General features: G+C 49.1%; 2 protein-coding genes across 2 annotated transcripts in view; one reads left to right on the top strand and one right to left on the bottom strand.

Annotated features, from left to right (window-relative positions):
* The window catches only part of LOC107108406 (thyroglobulin-like), a gene marked incomplete at its 5' end in the record, with an annotated part of 96,810 nt that extends 90,394 nt beyond the window's left edge, over positions 1 to 6,416 (top strand). Inside the window, 3 exons of the mRNA XM_015408836.1 lie at positions 3,850 to 4,049; positions 6,311 to 6,323; positions 6,397 to 6,416. Of these exons, the coding sequence (XP_015264322.1) occupies positions 3,850 to 4,049; positions 6,311 to 6,323; positions 6,397 to 6,416 (233 nt within the window). The remainder of the gene's footprint in view (positions 1 to 3,849; positions 4,050 to 6,310; positions 6,324 to 6,396) is intronic.
* Positions 6,417 to 8,192: 1,776 nt separating this feature from the next.
* SLA (Src-like-adaptor) lies at positions 8,193 to 15,861 on the bottom strand. Its single transcript, XM_015408837.1, has 4 exons — positions 15,819 to 15,861; positions 15,390 to 15,521; positions 10,356 to 10,488; positions 8,193 to 8,589 (listed from the first exon to the last, which is right to left on the bottom strand). Exons 1-4 carry the CDS (start codon positions 15,844 to 15,846, stop codon positions 8,376 to 8,378), a joined length of 507 nt encoding a protein of 168 aa, XP_015264323.1. The 5' UTR covers positions 15,847 to 15,861; the 3' UTR covers positions 8,193 to 8,375.
* Positions 15,862 to 18,127: the final 2,266 nt, after the last annotated feature.

Here is an 18,127-nt window from a genome sequence, read left to right as displayed (position 1 = left end):
CTGGAAGCGGGGCGGCCGGAAGCAGGGGGCGGGGCTTCATCGTGTGCCCCGCCCCCTGCATCTCACCCGGGGGAACTGCATTCCCCCACGACCCCCCCCGAAATGACCTCTGCTTTTATGTTGTTTTAACTGTTGTTATGGCAATTGCCTCTGTTGTAGCTGCCCTGAGCCCGTTGGGGAGGGCGGGGTACAAATCAAATCAATAAATAAATAAATAAGTGAGAACTTCAAGGCCAGACTAGGTGTGACAAAGACAGTCCCAGTGTTCCCTCTAAGCTGAGTTAGTGTGAGCTAGCTCACAGTTTTTTGTTTTAGCTCAGGAAGGATGGCTCCAGAGCAAACTAATTTATGCAGTAGCCAAATTGCTCGCTCACAACTTTAATGCCAGCAGCTCACAAAGGAGAATTTTTGCTCACAGGACCTCACAGCTTAGAGGGAACTGTTTATGTCTGCCACACATATGAAGCAGGGGGGGTGGGGATCAGGGGTTTAATTATTTTTATCCGAAAAGGAGCAAGGGATGATGTCACACAGCCCTTTTGTGTGCAGGTGTGGTTCTCCAGAAGTGAGGGCCCAGTTATCAGGTGGTGGTGTCAAGTCACAGCTGACTTACGGTGGCCTTGTAGGGTCTTCCAGGCAAGAGACGGCAAGAGAGATGGTCCATTTCTAAGTCATACCCCTACCCTTTTCTGCTCAGATCTTTCCTTCCAAATACAGGTTTTGTCCCTCCAGCTGACAGAAATCAGTTCCTCTGGAGAACATGGCTGCTTTGGAGGGTGGAATCTATGACTGGTTGCTTCCCTTCCCAAACCCTTCCCCCCCACCATGCTCCACCACCAAAATCTCCAGGCATTTCCCAACTGGAAGTTGGTAGTCCTAGCAAGAGATGAGCAGAGATGGTGTTCCATTGCCTGCCTCTGCTCAGCAGCCCTAGGCTTCTTGGGTGGTCTCCCATCTACGTACTCACCTGGGCTGACCGTGTTTAGCTTCTGAGATCTGTCAGGTTCAGACTGTAGTCATTAGAGGCAACCGGAGGGCATTCCACTGTTGTTCTTCTAACCCTCCTTCTGAATTGCTTCCCTTGCCTACCTTTCTTTCCCTCTTGCTACAGCCCGTGCTACTCAAGCCTAGTTTTACTCAAGAGTCTTCTCCAGCTCCAGAAGTGCTGCACCAGAAGTGTGCATGCACACAAAAGCTTCTACCCAGAATGAAACTTCATTGGTCTTAAAGGTGCCACTGGACTCAAATTTTGTTCTGTTGCCTGAGACCTACACAGCCCCCCACCTGAAGTTAGAAACTCAGTTTGCTGGGCAGTTCTTGTGCAAGTCTAAATGAAGGAAGGAAGTGTGGCAACTGTGTATATGTCACCGATTCCTCCCGCCTCTAGCCACAGAGGATTATTTTTGACCTCCTCTTTCCTTCCCATTTCTGTGAATTTCTTGAACATTTTCGTATGTCCTGTCTTGCCTTCACCACTGCCCTGCCAAGTCCACCTCTGTGCTGCACCAACATTTATCCTCAAGCTTTCTTGTAAATGGGAAGACAATGGTCCATTTTGGTCAAGGCTTTTAATTACTTTTGACATCCTTCCTGAAGGACATCTTATTTGGCTTCCTTTGACATTCCAAGCCCATTCAGTGAAATGTAGCCTGGTAAAAAGTGAAGCGGTTCTCCAAATGGATCCAGTTTAAGAAGAGTGTGCCACAGGGAGCAGCTAAATTGTGGTCTCTCTTGCCTTAAGCAATCCCTACTTTGATTTTTCTGCATAAAGCCCCAAGGGGCTGACTCAAGTGGAAAAATATAAAAACAAAATCACGAGCAATGAAGACAATCAATAAACTAACAATGCAGTCTTAGATCGAGATGGGTAGCCGTGTTAGTCTACCCATATCAGTACAAGAGAGCAAGGCCGATTTCCCACAAGCGCTCCTCCGCGCTTCGCTCTTCCCATTTGCCCCAATGGTAGCTGTCAATTTCACACAATCTGCTGTGCTGCCGCATTTTGCCCTGCAGCTTCGCGCAATTTCTCCTGCGTCTACTCAATCCTCAAAAAACAGGATTGAGTAGATGCGGGGAAAATCACGCGAAGCTGCGGGGCGAAATGCGGCTGCACAACAGCTTGTATGAAATTGACACGTACCATCGGGGCAAAAGGGAAGAGCGAAGTGCGGAGCAGCGCTTGTGGGAAATCGGTCCAAGAGTCACTTTTTGAGAGCCTGAAGAAGCGAGCAGCGACTCACGAAAGCTCGTCCCCTGCCACAAATTTTGTTAGTCTTTAAGGTGCTGCTGGACTCTTGCTCTTTTCTAATGCAGTCCTAAGTTTTACACTGTTCTAAGGACGAGACTGTAACAGTGCAAACCTATACAGATTCTAATCTAAGGCCCCGGTCACACGGAGAATTTACCGCATGAAAGCTGGGCGGATTTTTGGGGCGCGATCACACCGCAACATCTGGGAAGCGTAGCGCACTCGTGGCCAACCCGTGGCGTGCCGCCAAAGATGTGCAGTTAAAAAGTACCTGCAAAGATCTATTAGCAAATGGTTTTCCACGGGCTGCAGACGGACTCGTTCAGTGTGATCGCACCGGTGCGCGCCTATTCCCTCCGGCCGTCCTCTTTGCAGCGTGTGCCGAATGACGAAACCCCAGTGCGCTGCCATCGCATCTGATCGCATAATGGCAGATCAGAATGCGACGGTGAAAATAGCCATGCCTCCCCTCCCGCGTTTTCCGGCACATGTGGGGGTGTGTGTGAGGAGGAGGAGAGGCCAACGACACAGCCCTGGGGTCCCTCCGCTCCCATGGAGCTGGCCTTGCCCGGCGGCAGGGGGGGTCTGGGCGTCTGTCTGCCAGCCCCAGGCGCAGGCCGAGCGGAAGCCGTGGGTCCTCAGAAGGAAGTCAGGGGGCCAGGCCCCGGGAGGCCCCACTGTAGCTACGGGCCTGAAATCCCCCCACCCCAGACACTGTGTGCAATGTGCTGATGTCACCCAGAAAGCATAGCAATGTCTGCCCCAAAAGCAGAGCATCGCCCACAGCATTGCTGACGTCACTTCCAGGCGACATCAGTGCATCACCCCTCCTGGAATACCCCCCAAATCCCACCCAAGCACAACAAAGAAACCTGGCAACCCTAAGACCGTTAATTTCAGTGGTTTTAAATGAGGCTGAATGACTGTAAATCACATGTTAAGAGACAAGAGAAGGAAAAGTGATTTAGCAGGGGAAATCTGTTAACTGGGAGGATGCAGGTAGCTGTCCAATAAAACTCCTGCCGCTGCCCCATAATCCAGCCTTTTTTTTTTTTAATGCCTAAATATAGAGTTCCAACAACCGAAATGGATGGCCCCATGTTGGCTGCTGAAGCTTAAAGCGATGTAATAGCAGGTTCCACCAGAGGCTTTTCTTCCCTTATAATAAAAGAAAACGATTCTGTCTTGCGTGATGATAATTATATTCCCCCCCCCCCCCCTGACAACTGCCACAAATTGTATTCAGGTATGCTGTTATTACTAGACACCTGGAGCCAACAGGCTGGAAGGTTATTTCAAATCCTGGTTTGAAATTCATAGAGTTTTCCCTCGGATGACCGTGGCCTGAACGACCGTGGCCCCGCCCCCAGCATGCCCGGCGGGTGACGTGGACGTCGCGTGCTTTGGGGGTGGGGTTCCCCCCGGGGCCTGATCCGCCGCCGGCGGGGAACTTGGCAAGCCTAATGACCTTTCTTTAAAACATGGAACATGTAAAGGATCAACAATTAGGTCAGCAGATGGATATATAAAATAATGCAAGCATCGCTGCACTTATACCTGTGAGCATCGTGTTGAGCCACCACCTCCTTTGCTGATTCCAGGTTCCTCCCTGGCGAGTGGCAACTGGGGCCTGCTGGACCAGGAAGCAGCTCTGAAATGGACACAGGACAATATTGCGAGCTTTGGAGGAGACCCCAGCCAGATTACGACTGCAGCGGACCGCAGCGGAGCCGACATCGCCAGTCTTCACCTGGTTGCAGGCGCCAGGGACTCAGGCCTCTTCAAGAGAGCGTTGCTGATGGTGAGTATCTTTTCTGCCAGGCTGTGGATGGTTTACCGCTGGTCTTGTGCTGCTTCTGCTGTGTTTGTTCCTCGCCTGGATTTCCTATCTTATTGTGGATTCAAATCTCATCGCTTCCTTGAGTTCACCAGGTGGCTTCAGGCGTGCCACTCTTCTCTTTGACTCAGTCCCATCGGCAAGACAAGTTCATTAATCCTGTTCTACCTTGCAAAGTTGTTGTAAGGTTTGCTGACATAAGGAGGGTCACCTGGCCGAGCCTGGCAAGCAGTGGGGGGATGGGGGGGCAGGGCTGTGAGGGTGTGTGATGTTGTTGACCTTGCTGACATCCCCACCACACTTCTGGGTACTACCTGGAAGTGATAATGAGTAGCTCAAGGAATTTCTGGAAACTCTATGGTGAAATCATTGAGTTCCTGGTGATTCCTAGAGCTACAGTGGCTGCAGGCAACAGCAGCACACCGTGGGAAGCTTTTTAACATAGTGGGAGGCATGGTGCGACCCCAGAAAGAAGGTACGTGGGCTGCATACTATGAATGCTATGTGATGTCACGGTTATATGAGGAACTTGGGGAAGCGGACTTGGGGAAGCTCTCTTTTTGAAGGCTTATGCTACAGTAAAGTTTTTCTTGTGGCTAATGCTCTCAAGAAAAAAAATCCTGCAAGATCTGATAATTGTCTGTGAAGTGAACGGATAATAAATGAACGACAAACAGAGATCTAGGGGCCCCGTGCTGGTTTCCCACTGGAGTGATTGAGGGAAGGCTCTGATGCATTTCCAGCATTGATCTCAGGTGATTATGTTGTTCTGAGGGAACGTGTAATATATTTTTGGTCCAGCATGTGAGAAATATGGATTGATGGGAGAGGAAAAGAGGCAGTTCTTTGCCTCTGTTTCAGCCCTGATAAGATTGTTACTTTTAGAACATCTCCATCCCTGTGTTTTATGTGCATCTCAAAGGCTGAGGTCAGACTGGCAGTTTGAAGCGCGAGGGAGTCGTGGCAAAAAGATCCGGCACAAACTGGTCCAGGTTTTCCCGGTCACACTGTGCCAACCGATGCGGGAGCATACCGGGGAGGAGGCGCAAGGGAGTGTTTGCACTGTTGGCCTGCCCCTGGTGGAGGCACGGCTGTAAGGCGCGGCTTTCTTTTTGGTAATCCGGAGATATGCACTTATGCGCATAAGCGCACAAGCAATTGTGGTAATCCAGAGATACGCGCATATGTGCATAAGCAATTGTGGCTTTTGGCATTCACACTTTGTTGGTGTGGGATGAATGCGTGACGACGGTGCTGTCCAGGGTTTGCTACCACTATCACCAGGTGCTTTTTAAACTCGGGAGGGAAGCGCTACAAGACGGGCTGAGTATGTCTGGGGAGCGCCTGACAGATGTGCCTGTGTGAACCGGCCCCTTTAATCCGTTTGTGAAACGTTTCTGGCACGTGCCTCTCTCGGGGCAAACTTGCCAGTCTGAACTCAGCCAAACACTCTGTTTTCTTTTGTGGTCTGTTCTTGAATACAACCAAGAGCTGGCTCTGAATCTTTGCTGTCACAGTCTGATCAGGTTGCCAACTCTGGGTTGGGAAATTCCTGGGGATTGGGGGGGGGGTAGAACCTGGGGAGGGTGGGGTTTGAGGAGAGGAGGTTGGAAGTGTCGGGGGGTGGGGGGGGGGGTAGAACTGGGGGAGGGTGGGGTTTGGGGAGAGGAGGGACCCCAGTGGGGTACGATGCCATAGAGTTCACCTTCCAAAACAGCCATTTTCTCCAGGAGAATGGCTGGAGCCATGCTCCCTCTAATCTGTCGAGTCCCGTGAGCAAAAATTCTACTTTGTGAGCTGCTGGCATTAAAGTTATGAGCGAGCGATTTGGCTACTGCATAAATTAGTTTGCTCTGGAGCCCTCCCTTCCTGAACTAGGACAAAAATGTGTGAGCTGGAGGCTAAAAAACTGTGAGTGGGCTCACACTAACTCAGCTTAGAGGGAACACCTCTATGGAGATCAGTTGAATTCTGGGAGATTTCCAGGCCCCACCTGGAGACTGGCAACTCTAAAACCTGAGATATGTGAAAGTGTTCCTACATTGGGTGGTAATACCTTTTTTCTGGCTCAAGGTTTTCTGAAGAATGAGAATAGCTTTCAAGTTTTGTTACTTAAGTACTCATAGTGTCTTTGTGAGCCTCAAGGCCTACTTGTATTCCAACAAAGGGCTTTAGGTCTTTTAAAAAGATGTAATCAGACTTACTTCCCCCCCCCCTCACTGCAGATGTTCACAAAAGGTAAGGCAGACTTCTGTCTTCTGTTTACCGTTTTAGTCCTTATTTTTTTTAATACTCTTATACATCTTTTCAGAAAACGACGTCACCAAATAGACTTATACACTGTAATATAATTTACATTTTACAAGCGCATCATATAAATAGGTTTATATACATATCTGGGGCCTCTGTCAAGGGGAAGATGTGCTCTGCTTATTCACTCACAAATAAAAAACCGTTCTGGCTCTGAATTTGGATATCAAGTAGAAGCTAGTGGGTTCTGCTATAGCAAAATCACATGGGAAAGCCCTTTCATCTGACCGCTAAAACTAACAAAACTCCCCACTCACCAGCGTATCAGGGAGAGAGCTCTGGGCCGGAACCTTTCCCTAACAGTTGTCTGTTGACATGGAATATTTTATGTGCGGGGACTTTTTTTTTTTTTTAAATGATTTCCCACCTGCTGGAAGGACCTGTTTGTGTGATTTTGCTGAACTGTGTAGCTCAGCTCAGCCTTTGGGTAGTTTTATGCTTTGCAGATTCTTTGGTCTGGTTTACTTTGTCCGCTCCTGTTGTCTGATGGTGCCATCTCTGGTCAATGTGTTGGGTGTTGGCGATGGAAAAGGGGGAAGAGTGGGTGGTGGAGGATCTTTCATGGGGTGGGGCTGAGGGGATCAGATGATGACCTTCCAGCTCCATGCATCGGTCAAGTGACCAAGAATCCGCTATGATGGTATACTGCTATAATCCCCCACTGGACTGTACAACATTGGTATAAATTACAGTGGTACCTCCCATTCCAGAAGGGGAGATTAGAGATTTTCCAAGCTGCATTGCATAAACCAGGGATCCCTAATATGGTGTCCACAGAATCTGTGGCTCCCATAAACACCTTTCCCAGGGCCTCCTTAGTGGTTTAAGGAAGTGGAAGGGTCCAGGTGGTGCTTTGGCCCAAGGGGCTTCTGATTGGCCATTGGAGTTTTGATTATCTGTGCAGATTTTTTTTAAGTGTTGCTTTGGTAGCAGCTGCCAGCACAGCAGAAGGATCATAGAATCATAGTGTTGGAAGGGACCTCCGGGGTCATCTACTCCATCCCCCTGCGCGATACAGGAAATTCACAAATACCTCCCCCCACACCCCCAGGGACCACTGCTTCATGCTCAGAAGATGGCAAAAAAACCCACTCCAGGATCTCCAGCCAAATTGGCCTGGAGAAAAAATTGCTTCCTGACCCCGAAGTGGTGATCGGGATCTTCACAGCATGGCTGATGGTAAGCCATGGTAGCCATTTTGTGGCCAGCTCCACTTCCTGTGGCAGCCATTTTGCAGCAGCCATTTTTTGGCTGCGCCCACCACTCTGTCAAAATTCTGAACATTCTTGCAGGCTCAAAAAGGTTAGGGATCCCTGGCATAAACACAGGTATGTTATCTCAAGGCAGGGATGGCTTTAGGAATAACTAACCAAGAGTTCGGAACACACTTGTGGTGCACTAGAATCTCGAGGATGAGCAGGCCGAGTTAGACTGCAATTTCTAAAGATTCCATAGAGCATTGCAACCGATCAGAGCGCCTACAAATGAAACAAGCCGGAAATGGTGTGAAAAACCGGGGACTCCTTCACCTTTAGAAGGCAATGCACAATATGACTGCATTAAGAAAAAGAAATGTGTTTGTGTAATCAATAGAGTGTGCAGTGGATGGAACACCCTTCTTCAAGTTGCTTGACAGTCTTCAAATGCCATTTGGACAGCATGGCGGATGCATGCTTTTTCTGTTCCCATGAGCTGTGGCTGACTTGAAAGGTATTGCTTACCATAGAGGGCGATGGCTAGAGCCACCCATGTCTCTTCCAGGTAACTCTAGGAATCGCCAGGAACTCTATGGTCAGAACTTCAGTAAGTAGCCAAGGCCTTATTTTTTCTTTTAAAATTTTTCTCTCCCAGGATGTCGCCTCCCCCCACAACCCTCCCACTGGTTGCTTGGCATCCGACAGGCGTGGCGTTTGCGGAGGCGCAAACGTGCTAGCGGTTGACTGTGGAGTATCTCAGTACCAGTCCTCTGTTTTCTCAGGTTCAGTGCTCGTGGTAAAGGAACGGTGGTGGCGAGAGGGGTTTGTCCTGCCTATATATGACAGACTTGCTTTTCTTTTTTCTGTGGCTCACATAGGAAGAGTCTGTTTCACTGGTCAGGGCGAGATAGGAAGCGATGCTGTCCCGGAGTCCGTAGCTAAGGCCAGAGTCTTCCATTCTGAGCAAGGTCGAAATGTCCTCGTTGTTCTCCTTCGACCTTAAACAAAAACGAAACCAGTGGTTGAACGTCTGGTAATAGATACAGAGCAAGTTCTACGGGGCCGGAGATCTCCCAGAATTACAACTGATCTCTAGACCAAGGCTCCCTCTAAGCTGTGGAGTCCTGTGAGCGAAAATCCTACTTTGTGAGCCTTAAAGTGGTGAGCCAGAGATTTGGCTGCTGCATAAATCAGTTTGCCCTGAAGCCCTCCTTCCTGAGCTAAGACAAAAATGTGTGCGCCGGAGACATAAAAAACTGTGAGCTAGCTCACACCAACTCAGCTTAGAGGGAGCACTGCTCTCAACGACAGAGATAAGTTCCCCAGGAGAAAATGGCTGCTTTGGACAGCGACCTCTATGGCGTGATACACAACTGAGGTTGTGTGTGTCCGTCCCCCCCGCGCTCTGCGCTCCGTGCTCCAAATCTCCAGGAATTTAAGCACTGGCAACCCTCTCAAGTTCTGCATACCACCGGCAGCTCTCTGTATTGCCTAACTGCTTGCTGGTTTAGTTGAATGCTAAACCAGAAAGCGGCTTTCGGGATGTGTGTGGGGGAGATCTAATGGTTTTCTTTCCCACAGACGTTTTCTCTGCTTTGGCTCTCAAGGCTTCTTTTTGTTCTGTTGCGAAGCAATCCATGTGGCGTCCTGCTCTAACCATGTTCCGATCAGGGGTCGTTTCGTAGGAAAAGAGCTAGAGGAACTCATTAGCATAACTCATTAGCATATGCCACACCCCCTGACATCACCGGAAGTGTGTCATAAGGCCACCCCGGAAACGTCTTCAGACAGCGCTGGCTCTTCGGCTTGGAAACGGAGATGAGCACCGCAACCCTAGAGTCGGATTCGACTGGCTTTCGAGCAAGGGAACCTTTTCCTTTCCCTTTAAACCAGAAAGTGGCTTTCGGGGGGGGGGGAGATCTAATGGTTTTCTTTCCGACAGACGTTTTCTCTGCTTTGGCTCTCAAGGCTTCTTTTTGTTCCGTTGCGAAGCAATCCATGCGACGTCCTGCTCTAATCGTGTTCCGATCATTCTCTCCCTGCACTTGGTACTCCCCTTCCCCAATCTGCCAGACCAGTCCAAACACATGGAATCCTAGAAGCACAGAGTCGGGAGGGACCATACAGGCCACCTCGTCCAACCCCCCTGCTCAGTGCAGGATCAGCCTAGAAGAGCATCACTGACAAGGGTTTGTCCAGCCGTTGCTTGAAGACGGCCAGGGAGGGGGAGCTCACCACCTCCCGAGGCAGCCGATTCCACCGCGGCACAACTCTTTTCCTAAGATCCAACGGGTACCTTCCCGCCCTTAATTTCAACCCATTATTATCATTTAAACCCATCATCCGAATGAGAAGCTGCCCATTTCCCAAAGTCCACATCAGCACCGTTTGCCTGCCGTCAGACCTTTGTGGCCACTGTTTCCCCCCCACCCTGTCTTGCCAGCCAGTGTGGACCCCCCAGCATAACTTATTTATTTACTTTATTTGTCCCCGTTCTCCCCAGAGGGGACGCAAACCAGCTGACGCTGTTCTCCTGCCCTCCATTTTATCCTCACAGCAATTCTGTGAGGTAGGTTAGGCTGAGAGCGCGTGACTGGCCCAAGGTCACCCAGCGAGCTTCCACGGCAGAGTGGGGACTCGAACCTGGGCCTCCCAGGCATTAGGCCGACACTCTGACTCCTGCGCCACACTGACTCTTCATACCACGCTGCCTCTCCCGTGTTTGTTTCGCCTCTTAGTTTCTTCCGTTCTAAGCAATTCGTACCTCTGCTTATCCTTCCACGTGAAGTTTTTGTCGCGCATCACCACGGGTGGTTCCTGGCTCCTGACTTCATCCGTGGTAGTGTGTTGAGTGAGGCAGGGAGTCGTGAGGACGCAGCAGAGACCGTCGGAGACCTCTGAATGAGAGAGCGAACACAGAATGAGTCATGTGCCAAATTGGGTTACCACTGTAGGTTGGGAAATACCTGGAGATAGAGCCCCTCCTCTAGAGCCGATCTCGGCCGTCTGGAGGTCAGTTGCAGGGCTATTTTTGGGCAGGAACGCACAGGAACGAAGTTCCAGCTGGCTCCCGAGTTGGCCATGCCCAGCAGGAGCTCATTAGCATAACAGGCCACACCCAACAGCAGAAACTCATTAGGATTGGCTACATTAGGAGTGTGTGGCCTAACATGCAAAGGGGTGCTTGCTACAAAAAAAGCCCTGGGTTTTGACAACAAACAAGGTAAACAGAATAAGAAGCAAAAGGTGGGTGTGGCTGGATTACCACACTTCTGGTAACATGGGGGTGTGGCCTAATATGCTAATGAGCTGTGCTATCAGGGATGTGGCCTAATATGCTAATGGGGTTATGCTGTTGGGTATGGGCTATTATGCTAATGAGTTCCTGCTGGGCCTTTTCTACAAAAAAAGCGCTCTGGTCAGTTGTAATAGCGGGAGATCTCCAGGGGCCACCTGGAGGTTGGGAACCCTACTGCCAAGCCTGCCCACTCCATTTGTTCTTGTTGTAGCTCAACAGTGATGGTGGTCCACTTCACTGCCCAGTAAACTATGGAGGGGAATTGCAAGGAACAAGACTTCCATCTTGTGCTTTGTAGCTGGGGGAGAAATACATGCTATGAGAACATGCAGGGGTGCGCTAAGTTGGGGTTCGGTTAGGGTTGCCAGCTCAGGGTTAGGAAATTCCTGGAGATTTTGGGGGGGGACCTGGGGAGGGAGCTCAGTTGGGTGTAATGCCCTATAGGTATGAAAAAAGATACAGACATGTGCTAGATGCCCACAACAGAAGAGACGATATTAAAGCCGTAACATATTTAGTGTCTGGTAGAGACGAACAACTGCTGTTGTGAATCTGTACAAGGAAACAAGACTGTTATAAGTATATAGATTGTGAGAGATGGGAGCAGACCGCTGTGTGAATTTTTATTGACCTTTCTATTTTTTCTATGAAGGAATATGTTGTTTGTCTTTAGAAGAAGAAGAAGAGATTGGATTTATACCCCGCCCTTCACCACCCAAAAGTGTCTCAGAGAGGCTTACAAACTCCTTTCCCTCCCCCTTCCCACAACAGGCACCCTGTGAGGTAGGCGGGGCTGAGAGAGCTCTGACAGAAACTGCTCTTTTTTCAAGAACAGCCCTTATCAGAGCTACTGGCTTGCCCAAGGTCATCCAGCCAGGTGCAAGTGGAGTAGTGGGGAATCAAACCCGGTTCTCCCAGATTAGAGTCCGCGCACTTCACCACTACACCAAACTGGCTCTCACTACCAGACACTAAATATGTTATGGCTTTAATGTAGTCTCTTTTGTTGTTATATTGTTCTGTGGGCATCTAGCACACATCTGTGTTTTTTTCATACCTGACTGGTTTGGGACTGTGTGTTATTTCTTTGGATTATAATGTCCGATAGAAAACAGCCGTTTTCTCCAGGGAAACTGATCTCTGTCACCTGGAGATCAGTTGCAAACCCAGGAGATCTCCGGGCCCCACCGGGGCATGGCAGTAGCCGTAGGATCAGCGCCGGTGATAGTTAAGGCTTGCAGTCTGCCTGGTGCTGCTTCCCAAGCCTGGCTCTCAGTTTCAGTGCAGTTGACTCTAAGACACTTTGAAAGGATCTAGGTAGACTGCTCTACAAAATTTTCACCCAATTTCAATGGCTGTGGAGGAGGCAGAGATGTCTCAGGGTCTTTTAATATGTTTTGGAGTTAGTGTTGCCAGGTCTTACCCATCTGCTGGTGTGGGGGGCTCCCTGTGCGATGTACCTGGTGTAACGATGTCACCTCTGGGTGATCACTGATGTCATTGCGCCGGGCATGTCGAGCACAGGGTGAGCGCCCCGGGGTTGCCCGGTCATGGGCACGCATCTCGCCCGCCCTCGTTCTGCGCTCACGGGAGGGAGGCCTCGCTTGCCCGCTCGGCTGCCCCCTTGGAGGGTTGGCAACCCTATCTGGAGTTCTTGAACTTTCTTATGCAGTGGAATAGAGCAGGGGTCCCCAGTCTGTGAGCCCCTTCAGAATTCTGACACAGGGTGGTGGATGCAATCCCAAAATGGCTGCCACAGGAGGCGGAGCCAGCCCCAAAATGGCTGCCACAGGAAGTAGAACCAGACACAGAGGAAGCTCCAGTGCATAGGGGAAGAAGGGTAATGCAAAAATTCACTGGGAAAGGAGTAAGAGAGAATAGAACAAATACTGTGGTGGCAGCTGCTACTGAACAATGTTATTTTAATCTGTTTAGCCAATTGGATCTTCAGTGGCCAATCACGGGGCCAGAAACCCCTCTGGCCCTACCCACCATCTAAAAACACTTGGTGGACCTCCAACAAAGTTGTTGGTGGGCACCACGTTGGAGAGCCATGGAGCACAGGTTTCTCTCTGATATCCCCCCCCCCCACAATACTAATAATTAGAATTCATGGAATCATAGAATCACAGAGTTGGAAGGGACCATACAGTCCAACCCCCGGCATGATGTAGGATTTGTCCAGCCGCTGCTTACCACCTCCCCAGGCAGCTGATTCCACCATGGCACAACTCTGATTGTCAAAAAGTTGTCTCTGTGAGTCATGTTTTTGAAACAGGCTCTAAATTGTCCAGTTTTAAATAGCTGCTTTCAGCTTCCTCCGTTGTAAACATCGGCTTCTATTGGGTGATTTTGTTCTTTAGGCTTCAGCTAGCGGAGCAAAGCCGATTCGCAGACTTCTTCCATGTTTTCACAACTTTGGTTGCCTAGCCGGCCTAGCAGACAGTTTCGAAATGCACAACGGCGAGAGGTTAGAATTTCTGTCCTTCAACTGGTGGCAGTTCTCTCCAGAAGAGCGATAGAAATAATGAGCAGCGTTTCTTCGTTCTCTGGCGTTATGAAACTACGTACAGTTTTCCCTCTCGCCCTTTCTAGGCTAGCATTGTTCTGAGAAGAGCCTTGGCGCCTAGGCAAATGTTGTGGCTTCGCACCTTATCAAATGGTTGAGAGGTTAATTGACAAATGTAAGCATTGTGTTTCCTTTGTAGGGTTTTTTTTGGGGGGGGTAGGAGACTCTTTCCGACCTGCGTCTCTCTTTCTTTCTCATTCTTATTGTTCTAAGGAGCGTACGTCACTATTCACAACTGCAGGTGGATTCTGAGTTCAGGTTGCCAAGAGAGGGAACTAGGAGCGTAACATTGCAGGGTCCAGATCACCCTGGAATGCAGGAAGTTGGACTGGGTTCCACTGAGATACATCAAGATGGGTGGCCGTGTTAGTCTGTCTGTGGCAGTAGAAAAGAGCAAGAGTCCAGGAGCACCTTAAAGACTAACAAAATTTGCACCAGGAGATGAGCTTGCGTGAGTCACTGCTCACTCACTTCTTCAGATACCTCAAGATCTGAAGGAAGTGAGCTGTGAGTCATGAGAGCTCCTCCCCTGCCACAAATTTTGTTAGTCTTTAAGGTGCTACTGGACTCTTACTGTGTTCCACTGAGGCAGGAGCCCCCAATATGATGCCTTTGGGCACCATGGAGCCCACAAACACCTTTCTTTGGTACCCACCAAGTGTGGGTGGGGCCAAGTGGGGCTGTTGCCCAGCAAGGCTTTAGATTAGGAGGGCTTCTTGTGTCCTGGCCCCACTGCTGGACCTCCTGATGGCACCTGGTATTTTTGGCCACTGTGTGACAGAGTGTTGGACTAGATGGGCCTTTGGCCTCATTCAACATTGGCTTCTCTTATGTTCTTATTTGCCACTGAAGATCTGGTGAGCTATGCAGATCAAGGTGCTTTCCGCATTTGCCTGCCACTCCGGATTTTCTCAGTGTTTGACTCCAGGCAATTTATGGCTGCGAGAGTTGGACTATAAGGAAGGCCGAGCGCTGAAGAATAGATTCTTTTGAACTATGGTGCTGGAGAAGACTCTTGAGAGTCCCTTGGACTGCAAGAGGATCAAATCAGTCAATCCTAAAAGAAATCAACCCTGACTGTTCCCTGGAAGGCCAGATACTGAAGCTGAAACTCAAATACTTTGGCTACCAAATGAGAAGGGAGCACTCCCTGGAGACGACCCTGATGCTGGGGAAGATTGAAGGTCAAAGAAGACGGGGATGGCAAAGGATGAGATGGTTAGACAGTGTCACAGATGCAACGAACATGAAATTGAGCCAACTTCAGAGGACGGCGGAAGACCGGAAGGCCTGGGTGTGATCTGGTCCATGGGGTCGCAAAGAGTCAGACTCAACTGTGCGACTGAACAACAACAACAATTTAAGTGAAGTTGAAACCAAAACAGCATCCAAATACCCCGGGGCAACAGCAGGCTGAAACCGGACCGACCACCGAAGGGAGGTAATGTAATGCAGAACGGGGGGAAAGAACCCCAAATAAAAAGAAGGTTGAAGTCAATTTTAGTACAGAATGGGGGGGGGCGGGGACTGGATTTAAAAAGAAGGGTTGAATTAGATTTTAGTGCAGAATTGTTTGGAGGACAACACGGTAGATGTGGATGAAAAGGAGGGTGCAGAAAGGGCCTTTAATAGCATTGTTTCAGTGGCAGTTGCCACTACAGTGTTTTCTAAAAATTATCTCTCACCCTTCTTTCCCAGTTTATTTTTAAACTCTCCCTCTTCTCCCCTGCACTTGGGTTTTCTCTGTGTCTGTCACCACCCCCTGCGGCAGCCAATGTGTGGTTGGCTCCACCTCCTGCAGCAGCCATTTTGCAGTGGCACCCACCATCCTGTCAGAATTCCAGAGGTGGGTTGGAGACGCCAGAATATAGATTAAATCAAAATTATTTGGTGTATTTTTGAGGTCTGTGAAGGAATATATTTTGTCCTACCTGAATAGTGATTGACGAGGTCCTCCAGGCACTGGAAAGTTTGCCGAGGAGAGATATAATACCAGTTGTTCGGCAGGCGGAAGATTCGGTAATGTTTCACCTGTACGTGCCGAACTGACAAGGAATATAAACCTAGAGAAATGGGGAAATCAAATTACATAAATTATATCGGCATGCAGTTAACGGAAGTGAAATGGTTATTCATGTGGAGAAGTCTAAGGACAGGTCAGTGTTTGAAGCTCTCTCTATTTTATATGTGCTTTAATTGCTACAGTAAGAACAAACTTGAGAACTATAGTTTGGTAATGGTGACCAGTGTCTTCAAAGGAGGTTACTCTGTTTAAGATGATACCGAGAGCTTAAAATCTGTTCTTATAAGGAGACCGTAATGGAAACAAAATGGTGGAGTGAAATATCGAATTTTCGTACCTTTTGTTGTTTCGCTCTTTCTAATCATGAAAGATCCAGTTCTGGTGTTGGGAAGCTGCAATAGCTCTTCTGCTTTTTCTCTTCCCAGACCTTCAAACAGCCAACTGCAGGGAGGGAGATCCAAAGCACATAGATGAAATCAGAGGCCTGTGTTGCCCGATGTGGTGCAGAGCACTTTGCATATAAGTATGCTGGTCCATCCTGGCAACCGGCAGAGATGGGGGAGGGAGTGGGAGTGAGGTCCAGGCGATGTCGCAGGTGACATGTTGATGCCACTTCTAGTGCACACTGCAACATTGTGGCAATGCTCTAGTATTTGAGCAAAACCTCTATGGTAAAAATGGCTTCTCCCATAGAGTTTTTGCCCAAATACCAGAGCGTCTCCCGGATGTCACCGACATGATGATGTCACTTCTGGTGCATGCCGGAAGTGACATTGCCATGTTGTCAGTGACATAGCCTGGGCCTCCCCCTCTCTCCTGGTATGTCCCCCTGCCAGCCAGCTGATTGGAGGTTGGGGGGGCTGGTGGCAGGGCACCCCCCCTGCCTCCTTTTGGGGGGGGGTCTGGCAACCCTACATATAAGAATGTACGTTTGGACCACAGGTCTGTGCTACACGGGTGTGAGGCACTACATTTTGCATTTAGGGAGGGAGAAAGAGAGAACTGAGAAGTGACTGAAGTTGAAACCAATTCAGAGTACAGTTGCTATGTCTAGAGACCTGGTTCAAAGTTAGTGGCAATGCTGTCTGTTAGGAGTGCATTGAGTTTCACTGTGCTCTGTTTCTATATTTGTAGATGAAACCAATATTACCAAGACATATTTTCTTTCAACATTCTTCAGAAGTCCTTATGCTTGTACACTTCATCTCCCTTCCTTCTCAGCTTATGCAGAGCTCAGATTTGGAAGACTTCCTGTTTCTTGGAAAGCAATCAACTGTGGTTTGCTCTCCTGCCTACAAACCACAGTTTGCTGCTTTTCATGACTGAACTGTGTGATGAAGTGCAGTTTCTTGGCTCTCAGGAGACCTTCAGTATCTGAGCCAGGTGCAAAGGGGTGGGAGTGCTTCAACCTGAGGACTTCTGAAGGTCATTCTCAAAGTGAGCAATCTGTGAATTCTCTATGAGGGGGTGGTGGGAAAGTCAGTCAGAACTGACTTCTGGTGACTCTGTAAGGTTTTCAAGGCAAGAGTCCAAGGGGGGTGGTGTCCCATTGTCTGCCTCTGCCTAGGAACCCTGGACTTCCTCGGTGGCCTCCCATTCAAGTACTAACTGGGGCCAACCTTGCTTAGCTTCTGAGATCTGATGGTTGGCCTGATGAGACCATGGTTTTAATGGAGCTTACTCTTGTTAACGTGACTGTCTGAACGTCACTAATTATCCAAAACCATGGTTTGAAACATGGTTGTTTATTTATTATTATATTTATACCCCGCCCATCCCGTAAGCAGGCTCAGGGCGGCTGTGCAATACTATGTAGAGTTACTCCACTGATCTCAAGATGCTTAGGTGGCAGTAACTCTGCATGCGATTTGACTGTTAGTCTCAGTTCTGGCTTCTTGTGTCATACAAATTTATTTTATTTATTTATTTGGATTTCTATCCCGCCCTCCCCAAAGGCTCACGGCGGCTAACAGGGCACAATGCCAGGTAATAACAATGAAACAGTACAAAATGTTAAATTACAATAGACAATTAATAAACAAGTAAATAACATCATAAAAACATTTCCGGTGCTCCTCTATTCAGTTCCAGATGTTAAGATGTTAAGATTTTAAGACCAAGATGGTGTTCTCAGTGGTATAGCTAGACAACCACAGCAGTGCAAATCCCACTGCCCTGCCGTCCCCTAAACACGTCCCGTTCCCTCCGATGCTGCCCGCACCAAATGCGGAAATCCTGCCGTAATCCTAACTTCAACACACACAAACACGATGAAGCTGCTGTATGTGGACCCAGGCTATCTGCCAAAGACAGCGCTGTCCGCTCACGTTGGTAAGAGCTCCCCAGGGTCTGGGGCAGAGGTCCTTTCGTATCACCTACTGCCTGATCGGTTTAACTAGATCTGCCAAGGATTGAACCTGGGACCTTCTGCGTACAAATCAGGTGCTCTACCCTTGAGCTCAGCTCCTTCCCTAGAGAGGAGAGATGTTCCCCAGAAATGGCCGCTAGACATCTTTGGCTGCGAAGATGCCTGGACAGCCCCCCAGGCAATAAAACCAGTATTGGTCAAAGCAAATCAGGGTTGGAATTTGCCTTCTGAATCTTCGTTTCACAAATAAGCATCTGAAGCGAGCCGAAATCTCCAGT

The sequence above is a fragment of the Gekko japonicus genome, unplaced genomic scaffold (assembly GCF_001447785.1).
Source record: "Gekko japonicus isolate JY-2015 unplaced genomic scaffold, Gekko_japonicus_V1.1 scaffold3976, whole genome shotgun sequence".
NCBI classification, from domain to species: domain Eukaryota; kingdom Metazoa; phylum Chordata; class Lepidosauria; order Squamata; family Gekkonidae; genus Gekko; species Gekko japonicus.
This window is presented reverse-complemented; position numbering and strand designations above follow the sequence as displayed.

Bases quoted from the DNA above. Each gene is read 5' to 3' on its own strand.
- SLA (XM_015408837.1), bottom strand. From the start codon at position 15,846: ATGATTAGAAAGAGCGAAACAACAAAAG. The intron at 15,522-15,818 runs GTACGAAAATTC...CCATTTCTCTAG, and splicing joins AAAGAGCGAAACAACAAAAG to GTTTATATTCCTTGTCAGTT. The intron at 8,590-10,355 runs GTACGAATTGCT...TTTTTGTTTAAG, and splicing joins ACGTGGAAGGATAAGCAGAG to GTCGAAGGAGAACAACGAGG.